Source organism: Lepisma saccharinum, chromosome 27 (assembly GCF_977018435.1).
Source record: "Lepisma saccharinum chromosome 27, izLepSacc3.1, whole genome shotgun sequence".
Classification (NCBI taxonomy): domain Eukaryota; kingdom Metazoa; phylum Arthropoda; class Insecta; order Zygentoma; family Lepismatidae; genus Lepisma; species Lepisma saccharinum.
In genome coordinates this window covers 35,486,707-35,509,251 of record NC_139255.1, presented here as the reverse complement: position 1 = coordinate 35,509,251, position 22,545 = coordinate 35,486,707, and the positions used below count along the sequence as shown (strand labels likewise).

At 38.2% G+C, this 22,545-nt stretch overlaps 1 protein-coding gene across 2 annotated transcripts in view; it reads left to right on the top strand.

Moving 5' to 3' along the window:
- Positions 1-881, top strand: part of l(2)37Cb (DEAH-box helicase 16 lethal (2) 37Cb) — a 52,893-nt gene extending 52,012 nt beyond the window's left edge. For both annotated transcript variants that reach the window (XM_083113553.1, XM_083113554.1), the window contains exon 18: positions 666-881. In XM_083113553.1, coding sequence (XP_082969679.1) covers positions 666-797 — 132 coding nt within the window. In that variant the 3' untranslated portion in view covers positions 798-881. The remainder of the gene's footprint in view (positions 1-665) is intronic.
- The last annotated feature ends 21,664 nt before the right edge of the window (positions 882-22,545 follow it).

The following is a 22,545-nucleotide window of genomic DNA, read 5'->3' as shown; positions in this document are numbered from 1 at the left end:
AGACTCCAAGATATGCCTGCTTCAAAATCAATATGAAATGTATAAATGCTTGTGGCTGCGATTCTATAGACTGTTGTAATCCATCCCATTGAACATTATTGTAAAATATATATTCTAATAATATAATATCTCTTTATTATTTCAAATGATTCATTAGTATAATAATTCTTGGCATTATAAATAAACACAACATAAAATAGAGGTATTTTTCTTTGACCAGCCTTTAAAAAATAACCTGCATGAGATGTTAATCAATGTGTCATAAGTCTGACACGGTAAACTTTCCCCTGACATCAATATTCTGACCTAAAAATATCACCAAACAGTTTGTCTCGTCCATACCTTTCGTTTGATATATTACTTGAACATATTTGGATGACTTTGAAATTTGACCTTTAAGGTCAAACTTTGTGGTGGCATCCACCCTAGTTTTTCTCTCAAGACGTATGACTGATTGAATTAGCATGAATGCCTATTATTAACATTCCATCCAGGTGAAAGTCACAATTCTGATCTTTGGCTGGTCTACTATTATTTTATTTTTTGTCATGTATTTTCAACAATGTTGAATAAATTGATTTTGATTTAATGCTAAATTAATTGTGGTTATATAATCAACTGTTATGTGTTATTTATTTAAATATACTTTTTTTTTGTCCTACTAGGTAATAGAAATTGAGAGTAAGTGGTTGCTGGAAGTGGCACCCCACTATTATAAACCTCGAGAACTTGAAGATTCCACAAACAAGAAGATGCCAAGAATAATAGGGAAGACAAGGGAAGAGTTAGGGACCTGAAGATAGAAGATGATAAGTTCTTTCATGTTTGAATGTGTGTATTTAATTAGTTGTGTTCAATAAAGTTATTTTATTTTAATAAAAATACATTACATTTTTTATTTCGAGCAAAACTACATAGAAATGCATATTAAGTTGTTTTTTTTTTATCCTGCCAACGTATCAGAGGGAGTGAAATTTATGTGTAAAAAGAAAAACTCAATATGCTGACCAAGGCAGAAATTTATTTTATTATAAAACATAAACTAAATGTAACGTTTCAACCTTCTAGCAAGGTCTTCTTCAGACTCTGTACAAAGTACAAATTAAACAAGGTACAAAACAGGACGATATATATACACAAAAATTACTCCCCTCCAGACTCAAGACTATTAGAAAGTTGCAAACAAGAAAAAGGAAAATGGAGAAGAGGAAGAGGAAGGGATTATCTACGAACTGAAATGTAAAGAATGTCAGATTGTGTACATAGGAGAAACGAAAAAGAGGCTGAAAGACAGGTTTAAACAACATAGGGATGATGTATGACTTAAGAGAGAGAGAAATGCCATATTTAAACACATGAGAGAAATGGGACATGACATAGAGTGGGATGAGGCTAAGCAGATAGGAAGGGAGAAGAGAATACTACTATTCGTGACAAAAATATTGAGCCCTCGGTTTGCATGCTTGTAAAACTATACCCCTTGGGAGGAAAAAAGTCAAATATACCTAATTGGAAAGCTACAGGTATCTGCTTTTAGACAAAATGAAGACAAAGTGATTTTAACTCTGTTTTCTATTGAGACAGAAATGTTTGTAAAAGTGTAGTTTTTTCATGTAATTTTTACATTAGTCGATGATTGAAGATTAGTTATGTGGAAATATCTCAGTTAAATATAATGGTACTATCAGCTGTAGAACAGCCACAATTAATGATTAATTATGATGTTGCAATCTCGGAAATGGTCAGTGTAATGGTCATGAAATGCATATCAAATGATGACCGTGGAATAAAAATCAAATTTCCATATTTCATTCTTTCACACTGTGCAAATTGAAAACAGAGTGAATTGTTTTTCTTGGCAACCGGTTCCTGAACGATTCACATCGTTGCTAAGAACGTATTTAGTGCCAGTGAGCTTTGTTGCCAAGCATTTCCCCTTGCTCTTTCACCTCCACGTCAAACCAGCTTTGACACGGGAAATGAGCCAAAACAATGTGTTGCGCAAAGGAAACCATTGTAGAGATGCTGAAAGTTTATTTTGTCACTTCTGTTTTCACATCCCTGCCACAAATATTGCCTGAACACCCACATAGCCATAATAATTCTTTCGTTCATTCTGTTCAGGCAGTCGGTCTCTCACAAGTTCGCGTGCAAGATGTGGTGAGAAGAAAGATACAGAACTTTTATATTAATTATCCAGTTCAACAGAATCCATTATGAACAGCATTTTATACTTTTACCTTTCACTCATTATATTTATTGAAAACTTACTAGTTTTTAGTCCTTCTGTCTCTCTAAATGAACCCACAACTCCTTGCTTATTACAACAGTTGCAGCTGTGTAAGAGACCAAAATATAAAAGCAATATTTCAGGTGGAATGTATAGCAACATGTTAAATGCTGAAACCACCACCACTACTCGATACAATGCTTAAGTGAATTTTGTGAGATACACACAATTTACATGCGTTTTTGCTCGAAATATATTTTAAAATGTTAGTTGACGTGAAGGCTTGAAATGCGCAATTTTTTAAATATAATTTTTATGCGTTGCTATCGCTAGTACGCACCTTGCTTATGAAATTGCTGTACACAGCAGTTGCGTTATTATTGTATACAGAGAAGACTGGATCTCTCATCGAACATCGTTGCACTCAATATATCTGTTTAAATGTGCGACATAAAATAATATTGGGAAAATTACGTTCATATAAAGCTGAGTAAAGTTGTTTTCTTTTTCTTTAAGTTCACTTTATGCACAGGTAGGCTAATCAGGACTGGACTTACAGTTTAAAATGGGATCTGAACCACTATATACCTCCACCTGATATCGAAGGAGACGACGTTCATATGAAGTTAACAGCTAGATGTAATCCCCCCCCCCCAAAAAAAAGAAAAAAAAACTGCAGTACAGCAGTACTCCATTTGCAATATGAGAAATATTTCATTATTTTATGCTGCGACAATACTTTGGATCGGCTAGACGGAACGCACTTGCGCAATTCTCACAGCGAAACGGCAACGCTATGGAAGTCGTCTGCAGCCCGCGGAATCTGAGATTGGCCACACCCGGGCATACGTCATGCACCCGTTTAACATATTAGGAGTGTGAAAGAATAATTAATATCTGGAACCATATTTGAGGTACATACGCCAAACATCTGTAATTTGATCTCATGCGTTATATCAACAGTTTTTTGCAATTTCATGGAATTTGTAATTATGCATTTCAAGTTTCCCTAAAATGCCAATTTTTTAAGCATCTAATAAAAATATGCATTTGATTTTTTCTACAGAGGTGCATAAATAATCAAACTTCAAGTACACAAAATCTTAAAATTATATGTACAGTCGATTATGAACTGTATGGTGTTAAGTTCCCCGTTCTTGAAAATTGGAAGAAAAAACTACACTTTTCAGTGATTTTTTTTATTATAGTAAGATAACAAAGTTAAGATTAATTTTCAGATAACGCTTATTAAAAAGTAGATACGTGAAGCTTTCCAATGAGGTATATTTGAATTTTTTCCTCCCACGGAGTACAATTTTACAAGCGCGTAAATACAGGGCTCAATATTTTTGTCACAGATAGTAGTGAGAAAATGGAAGGAGGTCAAGGAAATAGAGAAGAAAGGTGAAGAAGACACAATAAACTGGAAAGGGCACTGAAGATGAACAAAGAATGGAAGAAGGTGTTAGAAAGAGTGGAAAGGACAAGAGAGAAAGAGGAGTAAAGAAGGAGAAAGAATGAAGAAAGAAAGGAAAAACAGCGTGAGATAACGAGTCCAACCACCTTCCAGATGAAAGAGAATATTTAGCTAAATCGCCTGTCAGGTGAAAGTACAGTTGACAAGGGAAGGCCACCTGCTGGAATGTTCCAAAAAAAACAATACACTTTCTAATAGTCTTGAGTCTGGAGGGGAGTAATTTTTGTGTATATATATCGTCCTGTTTTGTACATTGTTTAATTTGTACTTTGTACAGAGTCTGAAGAAGACCTTGCTAGAAGGTTGAAACGTTACGTTTAGTTTATGTTTTATAATAAAATAAATTTCTGCCTTGGTCAGCATATTGAGTTTTTCATATGGAAACAAGGCTTAATGGTGTTATAATTGTAAAAAGAAGTAAAGGAACTAAAGTAGTGGCATCATTGTAATAAGTGTCATTATAGCCAGCTTGAGGAATATGTATATCATAAACTTGTCAGAGACTTTACTGCCGGTTTGTGCAAAGGGGGTTGGACGTTCCAACGGAAGACGCTATCGATGAACCAACTTAACACTCATTCGCAACACACTTTCTGCTTCGGCTGCTCGATCAAGACTCTCCTGGTGACCTCTCATCACGGGATTGATGGGGTTTGTGATTATACAGCATTATATTCCGGCTCGTAACATTACCAATAAAGTGACATTCTGTTATCTCACCTCAACGGAGAAGCACATTGAACAGTCTTGCCACTGAAGGTTCGAGGTTCAAGCCAGAGCCTGAGCATGGGAGTTTTTCTGTAGAATTCCTACATTGTGCATCATCATCATTATGATTTGCCTAAGGAGGCAGAGATGCCACGATCAAAAGAAAATGCACCATTCCACAGAAATGTTTTATTTGCCTCCAGTTACACATATTAAATTCCTGGTGGAGGTTGGTTTCATCAATAAAGACCTCACTTTAAGCTATAGTCATCTGTAGATTAATGTGGAGTTTGGAGGGGTTTAAAAGGGTGATAACCCCCTCCCCTTCCCCTCCTCGACATTATATTAGGCCATCATTCCTTGCAAGAATATCTCGGACAAAATAAATAGTCAATGAATCCTGGAAACTGAATGCGTGCATTCAGGTACCTGGATCCGCATTGAGTTTGAGATGTAAGTTCTATTAACAATGCAGTTCTATTTCTATTTCATGTCATTGGTAAAAGAAGGAACAAAATATGTTAACAATATGCATCCCAGTGGCACAAACTCATATTCTTAATGCGGAATATCATCTTATTCATTATCCAACTAAAGAAGAAGATTCAAATCTATAAGCAATACCTACAACAGCAACATCTTCTAGTGGATGATATTCAGCGATCAACTCCCCCCTACAATTCATTGGGCGAAATCATGCTGTCGCCATATTTCTGGCAAGCAGATCACGTTCTGCCTTGAAAACATATACCAGGTAAGAATTGTTCATGTGGTCTTTGCCGAAGTGATTCAAGGCATGATTATCATTATCACATGATAAATGTGTGCATTTAAAATATCGCAAATTTTCTTGCTGTAAGAAGGCTTCTCATACACTTCCCGTAACACTCACGAATCTGTTTGCTGGACTTATGTCCATTATGAAGTCAAGTTCAATATCATCCCTTAACTAAAAATAGCTTTTAAAAGGTTGTAAAATGCTTTTAAGCAATAGTGAAAGAAAACTACAATGGAATTGCATCATTATATTCACTGCAATACTTCATTAATTTATGTTCTTTTGTGATTGTCCCTTCATCCATCTAATCTAGTCACCATTCAGTAGTCAGGATTAGTTAAAAGTGGCTGGAAAACTACATAAACCAAAACAAACAAATCTTCAGTTAACGTATGAGTAAATGCTGTCACCTAAAAATAACAATAATGCAAGAATATATTATGATCAGCCCCCTCTCTTCTGACATCTAAAATAAGGTATTGCCTTCCCTTAATATCCTAAATTTAGCCACCACCAACAAAACCAACATTAAATCATAAATTAACATGATGCAGTGGTAGCATCGTCGCCTTGTAATCAAGGGGGCTCGGGTTCGATACCTGGTAGAGGCACAAGTGGTTCAGATCCCACTTTAAACTGTAGGTCCAGTCCAGATTAGCCTTACTGTCCATAAAGTGAACTTAAAACAACAAATTAATACAATACAACAGAGTAAATACAGATCCCTACAGAACCATTGATGATGTTTTCTCTCGAATTAGTTAATCACTAAATATACAGCTGCTACCATTTCTTAGATTTTGCTGTATACTACAATTGACTTGTTCCATAGGAAATTGATTCCCAGACACAACTACAAACAACGTGTGGAAACAAAATGTTGCATTCTACAAGTTTCCTGTGGAAAATTATGATGTTCAATGCAGTAATACCAACAGAATTTGACACGTCGCATGTTCTCTGAAAAATAAAAATCAGAGAAGAGGCACACATGCTCTGGAAACGTAGAGTTAGAATAAGTATTGTTAAAAGCACTAGACAATGAAAAATGTTTAATTAACATTGCATGCTAAGTCATATGTTGTGTATCATATGGAATCACAATTTTTAAGCATGGATTTTTCAGCCATGTGTTGCACCATAGACTGGGAATATCTTTTGTAAAGTTGGTTAAATTTTGGGGGGAAACCATACAAATTTGCACAGTGAATGACAAGTTTTTTAAAGAGAAAAAAATAGGTGGTTGTGACTGCTTTTTACTATAGGTCTTTTCTACTCTTATGGCAGGCACTCTACATGCTGGGAAGGGTAGTGGGGAACTTGGAATATGCAGCAGACCAACCAGACAACAGCGGTGGCGCTGAGAGTTACGATGTGGCAGGAGGAAGTACTACATACACCTCGTTCCACAGGCTGCTGCGTTTCTTATCACACTGGATTGGTCACTTCCCCGCCCCACTTCTCTTGCCAGCATGTAGAGCGCCTGCCGTAACACTGGAAAAGAGCTATAGTGTGCTACATTTTCCCATCTTTTCATGTATTTGATAATATTTTTTTAAAAGTTTTACCAAAGGGAGATTACAATTTCCACCAAACCTCTGAGCAATCCAGATCTTCCCTCAATAACTAAGATTTTGATTAAAAAAAAGTAGTGTTTGGAAATAACTAGTACTTCATAGTTCAATTACTTTCTTTTATGAATTCTCTGTAACTAGACACTTCTAAAAGAAAATAGCTGTAACTGTAACAGAATTACCTTTTTGCAAATATTGCAAATTTGGCACACTGTTTACAACTGCGTGTACTAAGCTGAAAGGATTTTTGTGGTAAGAAAACTAGGCTTCATTGCATGCTAAATTTAGAATGCCCATGCTTTATTGCTTTATCACTGATTTCTAATTACTCGTGAAATCTTCAGTGTTTTGGGTGACTTGCTGCATTAATGTGGTGTAGTCTAGCTAAGACGTCGTGAAGGAAATGGATCTTGTTGAGTTTGGAATGGAAGCGAAAGAAAGAGGTACAAGTGGAATGAATGCACCACATGCAAGTACCTGACTGGTATATGAGCATTTTTTTATTTAAAATTAAAATTAAAAGGCAAAGAAGAAGAAAAATAATGTTTCATAAATAAAAATTGTTAATTTACAAGTGAGTGGACTTTCAAGGTATATCCATATAAGTCCCTTATATAGAGAGTAAATAAACATAAATAAAGCATACGTAAATTTCCATATAGTTATTTTATTACAATTAATGATCATTGTGTGTAATTCGTGTGCAAGGAAATTTCCAATCCAAAGTTAACTCGGTTACTTTTTAGAAAAGTAACTTTCTGGACGGTGCAAGAACAGAAGCATTCAGTGGACAACAATTGGAAAACAGAACACAAAGAATTTTATTTCCTAAACAGTATACAAGATATGGTTACATAGAACGATTATTATTTTTTTATGTATACGGATAAAAGTAGTCAAGCTACTTTTGGAGGTATGTGCTTATGCCCTGGTACCTGAAAATTAACCCAGGGCGTCAGTTCCATGAATTTTTTACGGATTCCCCCGCTTTTCTTTGATTCATCCTTGATTTCCATTATTTTTTTAATTACAATAATTCACTGTGACATTGGCAAGAATGTCCCAGTGTGAAGAACCAAATTTGTTCGGTTTTCCTGAACAAAGTTGGTTTCACATCATTCTACAAGGTAAGAAGATTAAGATAAAGGTTAGAAATAGTAGGAAGTAAATAAGTGTTAGTGTTTAACATTAATATTATTTATGATCACAGATACGAAATTACATAAGTGTGTAAGGTAACGTTTTCTTAGGATAAGTTTTATTGTGTGTCGTGTGCATTAGTGTTGATGGATGAGATGAGGAATGGACATTAACACGATTCTATGAATGTTAAGCAGGGTCTATGTTCTAGTATGTTATGTTTGAGATAGTGAGAGTATTATTGGCTTTGAGATGTACGTATTAATAGTAGGAAGATATATGAAAGAACGAGTGGTACCTGATGCAAGGAGACTTGCGGGAGACCAGCAAGAGTTGGTCGGACTGGGATGAACATCGGTACGACGGTTGGTACCCGGGACATCATCAGGAAGGGAAGAAGTAGGGAGGGATTTCCTGGGAAGTATAGGGTACATTAGTACGTTCGGTAGTGGAAATATAGAGAATTGTCAAGAATCAGTGAGAGAAGTTTGCAGTGTGTTTAGTAACGAGAATAAAGAAGGGGGTGTAAGATTACAATTTAAGAAAGAAACGAAAAAGAAGAATCTTGGTTAAATTCGGTTGGTTCCTAGGTCGAGTCCTTGCAGTGTTATCCTTTGCCTTTCTCCGGGGAGACATAACCTTTTTTCGTTTTGGCGTATCACTGTCTTCTGTATTAGTGTCTCCTTCTTGATGTTCCTGTGGGAGGTTCTGCTTCATTATCCTCTTGGTGATCTTAGTCCTAAGGAGGGATGTCCTGTTGTTGAGTTTGTCGAAGGTGGATTCTTTGTGATCTTCTGGGGGGTATATTACATTCCGGAGGTAGGGGTTGAATGGGGAGGTGAGTGATGCCGGATTTGAAGAGGGAATGTTCCTCTTTCGACACCAGGTTTGTTAAGTCGTTTAGTGACGTAAAGTGCTCGGGATTTCTTATTAACTGGTACGTGTTGAAGTTTGGTAGCTTTTGTCTTAAATCTTCGATTTGTTTGTTTGATGTCTGGCAAAAGAAGGCTTTATGTTCCGGTGTGTCCGTCTCGGTTTTACATTTCAGGCATTTATCAGTCTGTCTGAGGTTGTGCTTATTTAGGTGTTGACCGTAGGGACCGTGTACCGTTAGGAAATGTATGAGACCTCTCGTGGGATGGAAATGGTCCATCGAAAGTCGTTCTTTTATGTTTGGAAGGAAGCTGTGAAGTCTCCTTCCTTGTGTAGCTTGTGTCCATTCCTGTTGCCAGACGCTAAACAAGTGGTTGTAAATTTCTGGTACCGTGGCAGGGCGTATTCCAATTAGTTTATAGATTTCGTCCTCTTGTCCATTTCTAAAGTAATACTTTGATGCTCTAGTTTTAATAACGATTTCAATAGGCTGTAGGCCCGCAATCATGAGAAGAGCCAGGGTTGAGGTTGTTCTGAATGCACCCGTTAGGCGAAGTATCACTTTGCGTTGTGAAGATCTCAATCTGTTTTTAATGTACTGTTTACTGGTTTCCATGGCCCACAGGGGCGAGCCATAGGAAATAATAGAATTATATATGGTAATGAGATATGTTTTTATGTGTGATAGTGGAAGGTTGTAGTTTGCTGAACTCAATGTGGCTAGACTGTTTATAGTTGTTTCGGCCTGGGTTGTTGCCAGGGCTATGTGTCTGTTAAAAAACATCTTCTCTTGAAGAGTAATGCCAAGGTATTTAGCTTCTCTTACTCTTTTTAAATTTCTTTCTCTGAGTTTGATTTGAGGGTTTCTTTGTAACTTCCCCTTAAGGATAATATAATGAGTCTTTTCCGAAGCTATTTTGAGTTTAGCATGATCACACCAATTGGATAGCATATTGATTGCAGTGGATGCTTTATCTTCGATTTCCCTTCTTGAGTTACCGGAAGTGAGCATGATAATGTCATCCGCATAAGCTATGATCTGGTCTATGTCTGGATGGTCTTGTAGTTTCATAAGCGCAGGCTCCAAGTTAGTATTCCAAAGCTCGGGTCCCAGAATGGAACCCTGAGGACAACCTTTTGACGTGATCTTACTCATTTGTAGATCCGGATATTTGATGCTAATTTTTCTGTTAGAGAAATAACTTTTCAGAAGTAGGAAGAGTGTACCTGGGCAGTTCATATTTTTAAGTGTTTGAAAAAGGCTGGGCCACCACAAGTTGTCGAATGCCCCGGCGATGTCCACCATGATTCCAACCATGTACTTGTTTGGAGTGTTTTGTGTTGTAGACGATAGCAGGCGTAATGCATCGTCAGTGCATTTACCTTTCGTGAACCCAAATTGTATCCCTGATATGGGTTTGAGAAGGCGAAATTCTTTGAGTCTTTTTAGGATAAGTTTCTCGAAGAGTTTTCCCAAAACGTTGAGAAGGCATATTGGTCTGTATGAATTGACCCTGGTTTCATCTTTATTTGGATGTTTCTTGATGATTATTAAGTTTGCTTCCTTCCAGGTTTCTGGGAATATCTTCTGAACAAGGCACTCATTAAATAGTTGAGTAATGTAAGGCGTAAGTACTGGGGTGATTTCTTGTATTATTTCCACAGGAATTCCGTCTGGTCCCGGGGACTTCTTCATTTTCATGCTGCTTATTTCGTTTTCTACTTCCTGGGTAGTGAAAGGTAATATTGGTGATTCTGGATATGGCTGGTGATAGATTTTTCTTGTATCCTTATTTTCCTCGCTGTCGTTTTCAGGTTTGTCGTCTGGTATGAGATTCTTCATTAAGAAGTTGATGGTTTCTTCCAAGTCCTTTGTCATATTCGTGTTGTTCTCGTCATTAATTAAGGTGGAAATGGTTTGCGGTTTTTTTATTTTGCCGGTAGCGATTTTATACGGGGTGCCCCATTTATTTATTTCCAGAAGTTTTTCGATGAAGATATTCCATTGTTGTGTCTTATAATTTAGTAGCTCGGTTTCGTATTGCTTTTTTTTGGCACGGTAAATCTGGAGGTTGGCATTTCTGTATTGTGCGATGATGGATTTTTGATATAGTTTCCTGGCTTTTTGCATTTGTTTCTTAAGGTTGGTTAATTTCTTTGGCCATGGCTTCCTCTTCATTTTCCTTTGGTTATTTCTGGGTGTTGAATTTTCAATTGCTTGTCTGATGTTTGTAGAGAGTTCCTCTGCGAACGTGTTGAGTGATTTTTGTTGGTCCAATTGTTCAGGGATAATGAGTTTTTTCTAGGAATTTTTTATGATCCATTTTTCTCCAGTTCAATATGTTCTCCTGGTCTGTCTGTTCAAGCTGATGTTGCCTGTAGATTAAGTCGAATAGTATTAAGTTGTGGTCGCTTGTTGTGGCGAGATCTATAACTTTCCAGTTTTGGACATCGCCCAAGGCCCTTGCATTCGTGAGTGTTAGATCAATGTTGCTTGAGGCGCCCGCCCTTCCCCTGTAGGTGGGGGGATTATCTGGCTGATTTTCGACTTGTAGGTTGTGCTCAGAAATGAATTCCTCCATGGCTACCCCCTTGGTGTCGGTTTCTTGGAAAACATAGAATAGTAAAAAGAAAAACTCATTGACGAGCCATCTCACCTTCCTACACCTGCAAGAGTACCACAATAAATTTCTTGACAAGGCCACCGACTCTGTGGAAGAAGGGCGTTGATGTCTCTTCACCTAAAATTATATGCATAACGGGAGTGAAGGGTTGACCGGTCCGTTAGTGCCGTGTCCGTAATTTCATAATAAAAAGAACACTAAATCAGTAGCATACGCAGGATTTCATCAAGGGGGGGTTATTTCGAAAACTTTCTACAAATTCACATTACCATTGTTTTATTATACTTTAATTAATTAATTAATAATAATAATTAATAATACTTACAATTAATTAATTAGTTTAATTACTACTAATGCAGCTGCTGTTACTACTTATATCACTACTATTATTAAGCAGTAGAGATCTTCATAAATATATTTATGAAAGCAATAGAACAAAATTACATTTTTTTTGTTTCTTTGTTACGAAATAATTGTCTAGTCAACTGTTATCTGTATATGATAGGTGAGACATTCTAAGTGTGAAGAATATCCATAAAAACAAGCAAATATATTAAATTTATTGAAATAATCAAAATATGAAACTCATTCAAGGGTCCGCGCTGGTCTAGTCTGACAACCTCGTGGGAGATCCAGGTTCGATTCCAGGAATTGGTTGGAATTTATCCAGCCTTGTCTCCGCACCCAGCCTCATATCAATGGGTACCTGAGAGCAACCCTGGGGGATAATGGCTGCCGGAACATGGTGCTGATCACATCCCGTGCAAAATGGCCGAGATCAAGAATATGTGGGCCCCAGCACACCACTACAGGTGCCTTCATGGCACGGTGCTATATGCACGGGGAAATTTACAATACCTTTACCTATGGAACTCACCCAGGATGATGATGAGGCGCGAGAATACACGTTGCCAAATTCCACCGAGTCTATGTTTTCATTCAAAGTAAGTTTATAGACATTCCAACACATTTATCCAGGGACGTCGTTAGGGGGGGCATGGGGGGGGGCACTGGCCCCCCGAAACGTTCATGTGGCCCCGGCAAACTGTTCTACATTTGCTGAAAATTTTACTTTCATGACAAATATTGCAAAATAGTTTTTCAGAAATTTTTTTTTTTCAGTTAGAAACACTGTTCTTAATTTGAGTGGCACGAACCCAAAACCACATTTCTTTCTCGTTTTCCTGGTTCTAGCTATAGTGGATGTCAGTGTAGGAACCTAGAACTTCGTTGTTTCTCGAAATTTTGAGGGAGCAATCTTTCCACCCCTAGATGTCGCAGGTCAACAACAGGTAGGGTTGGCCGTTGAGTGTTGCCGTTGCGTCCAAACAATGTTTTGAGCTTTAGTAGATTGAAGAACGACCGCCTATGCAGCGGTAAACCACATATATGCAAACAGTTACAACTGGTCCCGAATCAGAGCGCAATACACGCTAAATAAGTATAATGGTGGCAGGATGCCTCATATCTCAGGGTAAGTAGTATTATTCGCACCAAATATCTATTCTACTATTGAAACAGTTTAAAACACGCAACGTGTTAAAAGTAATTCACAAACTGTACGATTTCTCGAGTCGCATATTTTTCTCGAGACCGATTTTGAGAATCCTCCTTAACAAACGATGCCTCCCTGATTGCGCAGTGATAGCGTTGTTGCCTTGTAATCGGGGGGTCCCGGGTTCGATACATGGGTGGAGGTACACAGTGGTCCAGATCTTACTGTAGGTCCAGTCCCGATTAGCCTTACTGTGCATAAATTGGACTAAAAACACCAACTCAACTCAACTCCTTAACAAACTTTTCGAAGAATCGAAAATTTAAACAAGAACAAGTAAATACATTTTTGTAATTTTGAAGTAAAATATTATTATTATTGTTATTATTTTGGGTATTTTTGGTTCGTATGAATCTGCCTCACACAGTAAGCTTATTTCGTTGAGTCAAGTACAATAACAAACCCTTGCAATAAGTCACTGGAAACACATGTGAGGTTGCACATATATTTAAGCACCTATAAATATATAATAACCAGTGGTTCGACAGCCCTGGAAGGGCCTTGGTCTATCTCCCGACTGCCAGTCCCTCCCACAATCCTACCTAAAATTTTAGAGGTGTGGAGATCTTTAACCAGTAATGGGGTGACGTGGGGTCAGCACGTCGAACCCCCAACCGTTATAGGGGATATCCGTAAAGAATAATTATATTCTTGTGGTAAGGAGTCGTTGTCATTTAACAAACTTTATTATTTTTTTTCCATCAGCATTATTTAAAATGTAGTGACATACTGAACTTACCAACTTAACAAAGGCACATTGATTGCTAAATGAGGCATTTTCCTTGTGTTGCAGAGCAGGTTCAGTTTTTGTAGTTTTGCAAGGTTTTACACAGTCCGTTCGAAGAATTTTGAGAATATTGATGTTTTGTCAAAGGGACCACCCCCGAATAAATATCTTTGGATGTTTTACAGGTTTCATCGTATTTAAGAAGGTAATTTTTCCTGTACAACTTTCCTTCGTACAACATGTCTTGCCACTCAAACTGAAGAGCCGATTCATAGGTGCAACGACCTTGGCAGAAAGAAACTCTGATTGGCACCATGTTGACAAAAGACTCAAGAAGTTCCGCAACCGACAGAACTCGAAGCGCTTTCATCCCACGGTGACATAGACATTGGTTGATCACAAACGGATGCATTGGTAGGAAACGCAGTGATTTTATGGGCCGTCCCTTTCTGGGAAGTCGGGGACCTTTTGAAAACACACTTTCGCATCATGCACACCAGGGGGCCTAAGCCAGGTCACCCCTTTCCACAAAATCTTCTCTTCATCTGGCTCTGGTTATCGGCCGCGCCAAAACGCACTGCAGGTAGCTAGAACTTTCTGGGTTAATTACTTTATGGTTCAGCATGGACATAGGCATTTCAAATTGCAAGAGACAAAATTCTACTGTTTGTCCCTTTTCTGGCGGGAGATGAATGACAAAGATGTTGCGGTTCCTTCAGGTTCCCACACTCAACCCTTGTGCTCATAACCTGCAATGAAGGGAAAGGCCATAATGAGCCTTTGTAATATACCAATTTTATATCCTTCCTTGGTAACTTTCCACTCATTTTCAAGAAACATCTGCTTCTTTTTGCCCTACTGTGTTGATTGGTCGACAATTGATGACTGTCAGCTAGTTCGAAGAACAGTTTGATCCAAGATGTGGTTTCATAGTTAGCTTCTGTAAACGTGAGATTCCGGTAGGATCACGGAGTGCTTGAGATCTCATTTTCATGCTTTGCGAGTGAAATTTCGATTGATTTGGTTCATTTTACTTCGCTCTTCTGCCACACTTGGCTAATTGCGAAGATGGGGATGAGTGATGATATGATTAAATTGATCAATGGACACCAAGGTACCTTTATAAGGTAGGCCATTCCCGAGGTTCCGAGATTTTCTCCCATGATTCTGTGCGCGCTATGACGTCATTAAGAGGACAGAATGGAACTTACTTCGTTATCGTATACGGAAGCTTGAGATAAATGGGTCTATTATTTACTTATACACACTTTTTCTTGAATGCCGGTAGAATGAGAACAAATCAACCTGTGTGTGCTCTTGCCACGTGCAATAATAATAGAAGAAAATCGCCTGGAATAAAGTGATCATGGCTTCCCAAAAAACAAGTTGCTGTAGCAGGATTGATTCAATTTGTTCCTTCAAATTTCGGACTTACTCAGTGGTGCAACCACAGGGGAGGGCAGGGTCATTGTCCCCCAACCTTCGACGGAAGTCAATTCTAGGGGGGGCAAACATTGATGGCCAAAGGTACCTGCAGGGGGCACAGAGGAGAAATTGCCCCCTTCTATTTCAAATTTTGTACAAATAAAAATACATTTCGTAAAATTTTCTTGCTCGCTTCGCTTGCAGTGCCAGCTTTTCTCAGTCTCGTCAAGTTCAGAGACGTAGCTAGGGGGCGTCGGTAGTCGGCCAGGAGCGCCAAATAATCTAATTTTAAAAAAAATGTGAAAGAGAGAATGCCTTGGCGCCATGTGATATTATTTGTTCCTTATTAAATCAATATTGTTTTAAATTGCAAAAATTGGATCAAAAAATTTTCTTTCTCGCTTTGCTCGCAATATAATTTTTTTTTGTAATGTGTTGTATTTAAATAATATGTTTTGTATATATATGTAATGAAAAAAAACTTTGAATACGTACATAATTTAGTGTTAGCATCTTGCATATGTATTTTCTTATTTTATGTCGCTCCATGTTGCATATGTGTAAAACATATGAAAGTTATACGTGTTATATGTACAAAAAAATATCTTCGGCATGCATTTATCATTCATTTTCTGCCATTCAAAAATACAGTTTGTGTGCTTGTTTTCAATTATTAGCTAATGTAAAATTTCTGGTGTTGAAAAAAATATTTCAAATAGTTTGTTCTAAATAAATGCTTTAGCACAGACATCTGCCTCCCTTTGCGTAATATATGAGGATAATAACGTCTTTGATACTACTACTACTACCACTAGTAATAATAATGCCAATATTAATGTTATTATTATTACTATTATTATTATTGGTACGTTTATCCTGGCACTTGCCCCCTGCAGACAAAAATTCGTGGTTACGCCTCTGGCCTTACTTCCACACTCGCCTTCCGTATCATTACGTATGCAACTTTCAAGAACCTTAACACAATCGGAACTCAGTTTCTAAGTATTGCTTCATTGAATATTGAGTGCAAGATAAGATTTATTAGCTTTGAAATTGAAACATCACCCGCGAGAATAATACTTTGAACATCTCGTAGGTAGCCAATACTAATTAACAATTGCACTGTGTTACTTTACTTTATGTGCGTTTGTTGAGAAATTGAGCTGAAAATATAATGTACTCCCCTGCACATCCTTTCAATCTTCTCGTCAATCAAGGAGAAGAGCTGTCATGTAAATAATGCCCAAAGAAGCTATTCAATATAAAGCATACTTATCAAAGCAAGGAAACATTTATCAATGATTTTTGTATTATCAATATAATGTGTTGTATACACGTCTATTATATTATAATTTAAAGATATCGTACAAATATAATACTATTTTGCTGGCTTTAATTTATTTTTTATGTGCTTCGAAAAGCCTCGTTAGTTCAGGCGGTAAATAATCTGACTGTCACGCTGAAGACGAGGATTCTGTTCCCAGGGTGGTTTGTCTCGAGGGGGATTTTCTCAGCAACGTGAGTAGCGTAATGCGGTCATGGAAACTTACAAAAATGACTGGGGGTCGTCGTGCTGACCACACGTCACCTCGTAACAGGTTGGATGATTTCCCGCCTCGGCAGGTGGAAGTGAGGCCGGGAGTCCGTAGGTAGGCCTTAGCCCTGTATTAGTACACATTTGAATACATGCCGCGAGAATACTGACACATTATGAAATTTGTTTGACTCAACTCAAACATACTGCAGAAACTCTTTCCATGTAGATTTAATAACCGGCATCCGTGGCAGAGTGGTTAGCAAATCGCGCTACGACGCCAAGGGTCCGAGGTTCGAATCCCGGCCTGGGTATGGATGTTTGTGAGTGTCCATTCATCAATTTCATCATCATGACTCATCCCCATCTTCGCAATTAGCCAAAAGTGGCAGAAAAGTGAAGTGAAATAAACCAAATAAAAAAATAGATTTAATATTTCATATTTGTGTTGCTTGATTGAATTGGTGTTTTAAGTCCGCTTTTTGCACAGAAAGGCTAATTGGGACTGGGCCTACAGTTTAAAGTGGGATCCTAACCACTATGTGCCTACACCAGGTATCGAACCCGGGACCCCTTGACTACAAGGCGACGGCGCTACCACTAGGCCATCGGGGGAGGCAATATTTGTGTTGCTTCACAAGACTTTTTTTCTAATTGTGCACTGTATTATTAGTAAAACACATTTTATGTGTGTGTTGGATATGGTATGAGATTTAATTAGGAAAAGCGATGGATAATGTAATATTTATACAAAGTAAATTAATGTATTATGTTCTTACAACAAATGTAACTATTACAGAATAGGAAGCCAGTGACGAAATTAGCCGTAAGTTTTTTTTAATTCCTCGCAGTAGTAAATATTGTTACAAATAAAATCCAGAAATTTAGATCCTCAACTCAGGTGGATAAGAGATCAAATTATAATTCTCAGCTTGCATTTACCTCCGATTATTAGAAGTATCATTCGACCGAAAAGCAATCTCTGACTGTTGGCTGATAAATGCGACGTGCCTAAAATACAGGAAAACGTAACAGCATAATCGTTCCATTATTTTTGTTTTGTATTTGTATTGCTTTTGTTTTATTTCAAGTATATTTTACCCCTTGGATAATCGCTAAGATGAAAATGAATGGTGAGTAGATGAAATGGATGATCACAAATCCACGTGGATCACAAACAGTACAGAGTACTACACAGATTGTTGGCCCACATGCCAGAACCTAGTAAGCCCGCAAGAATGAAGTTCCTAGGATATATTACCTGGAAGAAATATTGCCATTTGAATGTTTCCCGAAAAGACACCATTTATACAATAGCCATTATCTAATTCATTCACCGGCTCGGTAGCCGAGGACGTTAAGTGGTCGACTTTCGATTTCGACTCCGAAGTTCCCGGTTCAAGTCCCAGCATGGGCATAGGTTTTCTCTGCGAGTCAGGCACGTATCCAGCAATTCCTTTCGTGGGGGGCTAAACACCATATTTTTAAGGGGTATATATAGAACCTCACAATTGTATGTTTAAGGCCAATGGTGGCAATTGGGTTCAAAACGGGAGTTGGGGGGGGGGGGGTGCAAGAAAAGTTTACTTCCTCTTCCCTTGGTATACAAGGGTTAGCATAAAGAGGTCATAGTGTGAAGGGAAAAAAATGGGGAGCAACTATCCCCAAAATCGTCGCCACTGTTCAAGGATGCCAAATTATTCAGAACGTGAAATGGGAACATTTTTTACCACTCAACTCCTCTGTTTCCATGCATTAACATTGTGTGCCGGAACCATCTCAGTATGTGTGTTTGTCCATTTCTTATCATCAGACATCAAAACATCTATAGCGTCTTCGAGTGTTTTTACGAAGCTGTTACACACGCACGGGATGGACAATCCACTCGACAACGCGAGACTCAAACTGTGGGCTGCGAACTGAACGCAGAAATTTCTCGAATATTTATCTCTGATTCGAGCCTGAACACCACTATTGTGTCTTGTCCTCCCATGTTTACAGTTCTTATAAAAGCCGAAATCCACCAAATTATTCATATTGAGGCCTAAGCACTCGCAAGTGTTCACAATTGTCTGTCACAACTTCCGCAGTCTTGTCGTATATTGGCACAAAACAAAGTAAGTCTTCTCGAATACAGTTCGAAAGAATTAATTCACAATGAAAACCCTTCCGATCCCAACACATCTAGTGTTTCTTCTCCCAATATGATTAAATGCTTACTCATTTATCTCCAGTGACGTGCCCAGGGGAGGGTTGGTGAGGTCATAACCCAATTTGACCTAGTATTCTTTTAGAAAAAGAACGTCAAAGAGAGGAAAATATGGTAAAATGAGGACTGACCACCAAAAATAGTATGCATAACCCTCCTCTTCTAAAATTCTGGGAAAATTTGGTCCGGGCACAACTAACTCATCACTCAAAACTTTGACTTTCAGTTGATCTGTGCAGCTTATTTCTTTTTTAATTAACCGCTCCAATACCCGTTACTGCTTAAATATTCACTTTAGAGAGAGACCTTCGATCTCTTCGGCCCTCGACCCGAACTAGCACTACACTGAGGCTCCGGAAATTCCGCTGTCGTTAATGTCTTCTGGTTTGGACCCGAACTGGAACTAGTAGTAGACTTCGTTACTTTATGGTATTTAGTCCTTTTCATCTTCGAATCACTAGATCTTATAAAGCCACCAATGGACACTGACTGATCACTAATCGACTCACACTTACCTTTGAATACTAATTAACCGATTCTGTTGTACAGATCAACCTGGAAATTGAAGCCGCGTATTTTAACCTCATTATATTCTAGAACGTTCCACAGATAAAACGATTCGTTAATGTTGCCAGTAGTTCGACTCCTTCTCTTATTCAAGAACGTTCCCTCTCGCGCTTTCTAGAGATTAAAAAATTACAACGAATCGTCCTACGTGTGGCGCTACGTTTGCAGCTTCCAAATGCTGACAAGTCTTTGCATAGTGTTGCGACAACACCGAAAGCGCAAGAAAAGTTTTAATGCAATATTATCAACAACAGGGTTATAGAACATTCTCCGTGTTGTCTTGGTAAGTATTTCTCTCCTTATATATTATCGGCACACTATTTTAGAAAACAAAAACCTAATTTTGCCGGACCCTGTGGCTGAGTGGTTAGCACATAGCGCTGCGACGCCAAGGGTCCCGGGTTCGAATCCCGCTCGGCCATGGTTGTGTGTGAATGTCCATTTATCATTTTCATCATTTCATCACTCATTCCCATCTTCGTAAATTAGCTAAGAGGAACAAAACGCGAAGTAAAATAAAATAAATAAAACCAAAAATACAAACTAATTTTATGTAGTGTAAACTGAAAAAATTAAGGTGGGACTCCAGCCCTCTGATCCCACCTTGGGTGCGCGCTATTAACAATAACAGGGTTATAGAACATTCTGTGTCTTGGGTCGAAAATTATTTATCTCAAATTATCATCACATTATTTAAGAAGTCATGAACCTAATTTTATGTAGCGTAATTCCCTGAATGGGGTGCTGGAGCCCCCTGATTCCCACCTTGCATACGTGCTTCACTCGATAATTATTTCTCTCCTTAAATTATCGTCACTTTATTTTATTTCACACCACAAGAAACCAAAAACCTCATTTTAACTATTGTAAACCGCAAACTTTCGGGGGGGGGGCTCGAGCCCCCTAAGCTCCCCCTTGTATACGTGCCTGCTGCGAGTGTCTCTTCATCAATTTAAACTAATCATCACTCATCCTGTTCGTCGCGATTAGCCAAAAGTGGAAGAAGACGGTAAATAACAAAAACAAATTTATCCTCATCGTGGCGATCAACTGGAGAATCTGAAAAGTAACGTAAAATTATCAAAGGGAAATTCCAGCACATTCAGTAAAAAATCATATCAGAATATGCCCGGACAAGAACTTTCCTTAGAATTAGACATTTAAAATAAATGCAATAGGTTAGCTGGAAAGAAAAGCTGGCAGTGGACTACAGCCTACAGGGACAAGATATCACGCATATAATGTATGAAAAATAAACTATGCATTGTTTCGGAATAAGTGTATTCTTCTATCACGTATTTGATCCCTTGTTGTGAAATTAAATTAACAGCTTTGGTGTATAATATCAAAAGATGCATGAAAACACAGCGTTTCATGGGCCATCTGCTACATTCTAGGCATAGCTCTCTTCCGCTCGTGTCCGCTTGGTGACGTCACAAGCTCTAGCCAATAACGTGCAAGTTGCGGAGTGGCCCCCTCTGAATGGACACAACAAACAACCATGCTCAGTCCAGAATTCGAATCCGGCACACCTGGCATCGTAGCACGATGTGCTAACCACTCCGCCACGGGGGTAGGCGAAGTGAAATTTCGAGTGTGAAGCTGCCAGCTTGTTTTCCTCTCGAAAAAGGTGACGTAGGATCGACTGATCAACCAAATGTCCAACACATTGACTTTCTAAATTGGTGTCCGACTACCACACAGGAGACCGCGTTTGACTCCCAGGGCGGTTGATCTCACATGTGATGAAGAATAAGTCACGTTTCATTTATGGAAGGAAACGAGGTATGTAGTCAACTTTATATAGTAGTGTGCATGCTCTAGAAATAATACGTTTCAAAAGTGAAGTAAAATGAACCAAGTCAATCAATAATTTCTGTTTCGTTATTTTACGCCGCTTTTCTACCTCTTGTGTTAAATGTGACGATGAGACTGAATGATGATCCGAAGGAAGAGCGATGCGAGACATGATGCAACCACACCTGTCAAAGGTCGGAACCTTGGACCTCTGGTTTCGTAGTGTGTCATGTTCATGCTTCGGAAGTGGAATCCTTTGAATTAAAAACTATAAGAGTAGGGTAAAAGAAAACAACATTGTACTGTGCAAAAAAGCCATGTTTAGGTCCTCTAAAGAAAACTACAGTTATTCAGTACAATTAATTTTGAAGGACAAAGCCTCCAAAATTTTTTCCATTCGGTGACGCGTGGTCATCACATCGAGTCCCATCTAGCTTTGAGAGTGGAATTCGCTTACATATTGATTTCAAGTAGCTTCTCAATTGTCCTCACGATGTTAGGCCATCACAGAAATTTTAGAGTTCCTACCAGGGATCGAACCTTGAAAGACTAGAGCGCAATAATTCGAGCGCGCGGGAATTTTGTTGTTTCTATTGCCATCATATATTCAGTTTTGCACGCGCAAAGAAGATTACTTTTAAGAAACTAGATGTGAGCATAAAATTTCGTATATATCGTCATCATTCTCCAATGTGAACAGTACGACGCCACAAAAGACTCGTGCATGTCCCATAGAATAGTGGTTAAGGGTGTCGCCTTGCAATAAAGGCCGCCGGATTCGATTCTGGTATAAACAATATACATGGGATGCCTCTCTTGAACTCATTACACAAACATTTCATTTTCCTACCGTTGTCATAATTGTACACCTGATTCCAGCATCCTTTTATATCTAAATCCACGGAAGAGAGTTTTCTCTACTTCTCAATTTTCTTTGAGCAAATTTACGAATCTAAGGAGTAACGACTAATGACATTGTTCTTGGTATCTCAAATCTGACATAAGAGAAAATACATGGATTTTTAAAGACTGTCTAGATGCCATTAAGTTAATGCGTTCATTGTGCATTTAGATTCCCGAATAATGGCCGTGGATTTCGCGAGTCTATATTCGTAAATTTTAGGGGGCTACAGGAGAATATAATGTTCTCCTTCAACAATATATATATATATATATATATATATATATATATATATATATATATAAAGCACACACACATACTGTACATATATGTAGGCCAATATGGTATATTAATAGTTTGTTAGTTTTTAATGGTTTGATAGAAAAAAGTCTTAAGTTTTGGGCCCCCCCGAACTGATCAGCCTAG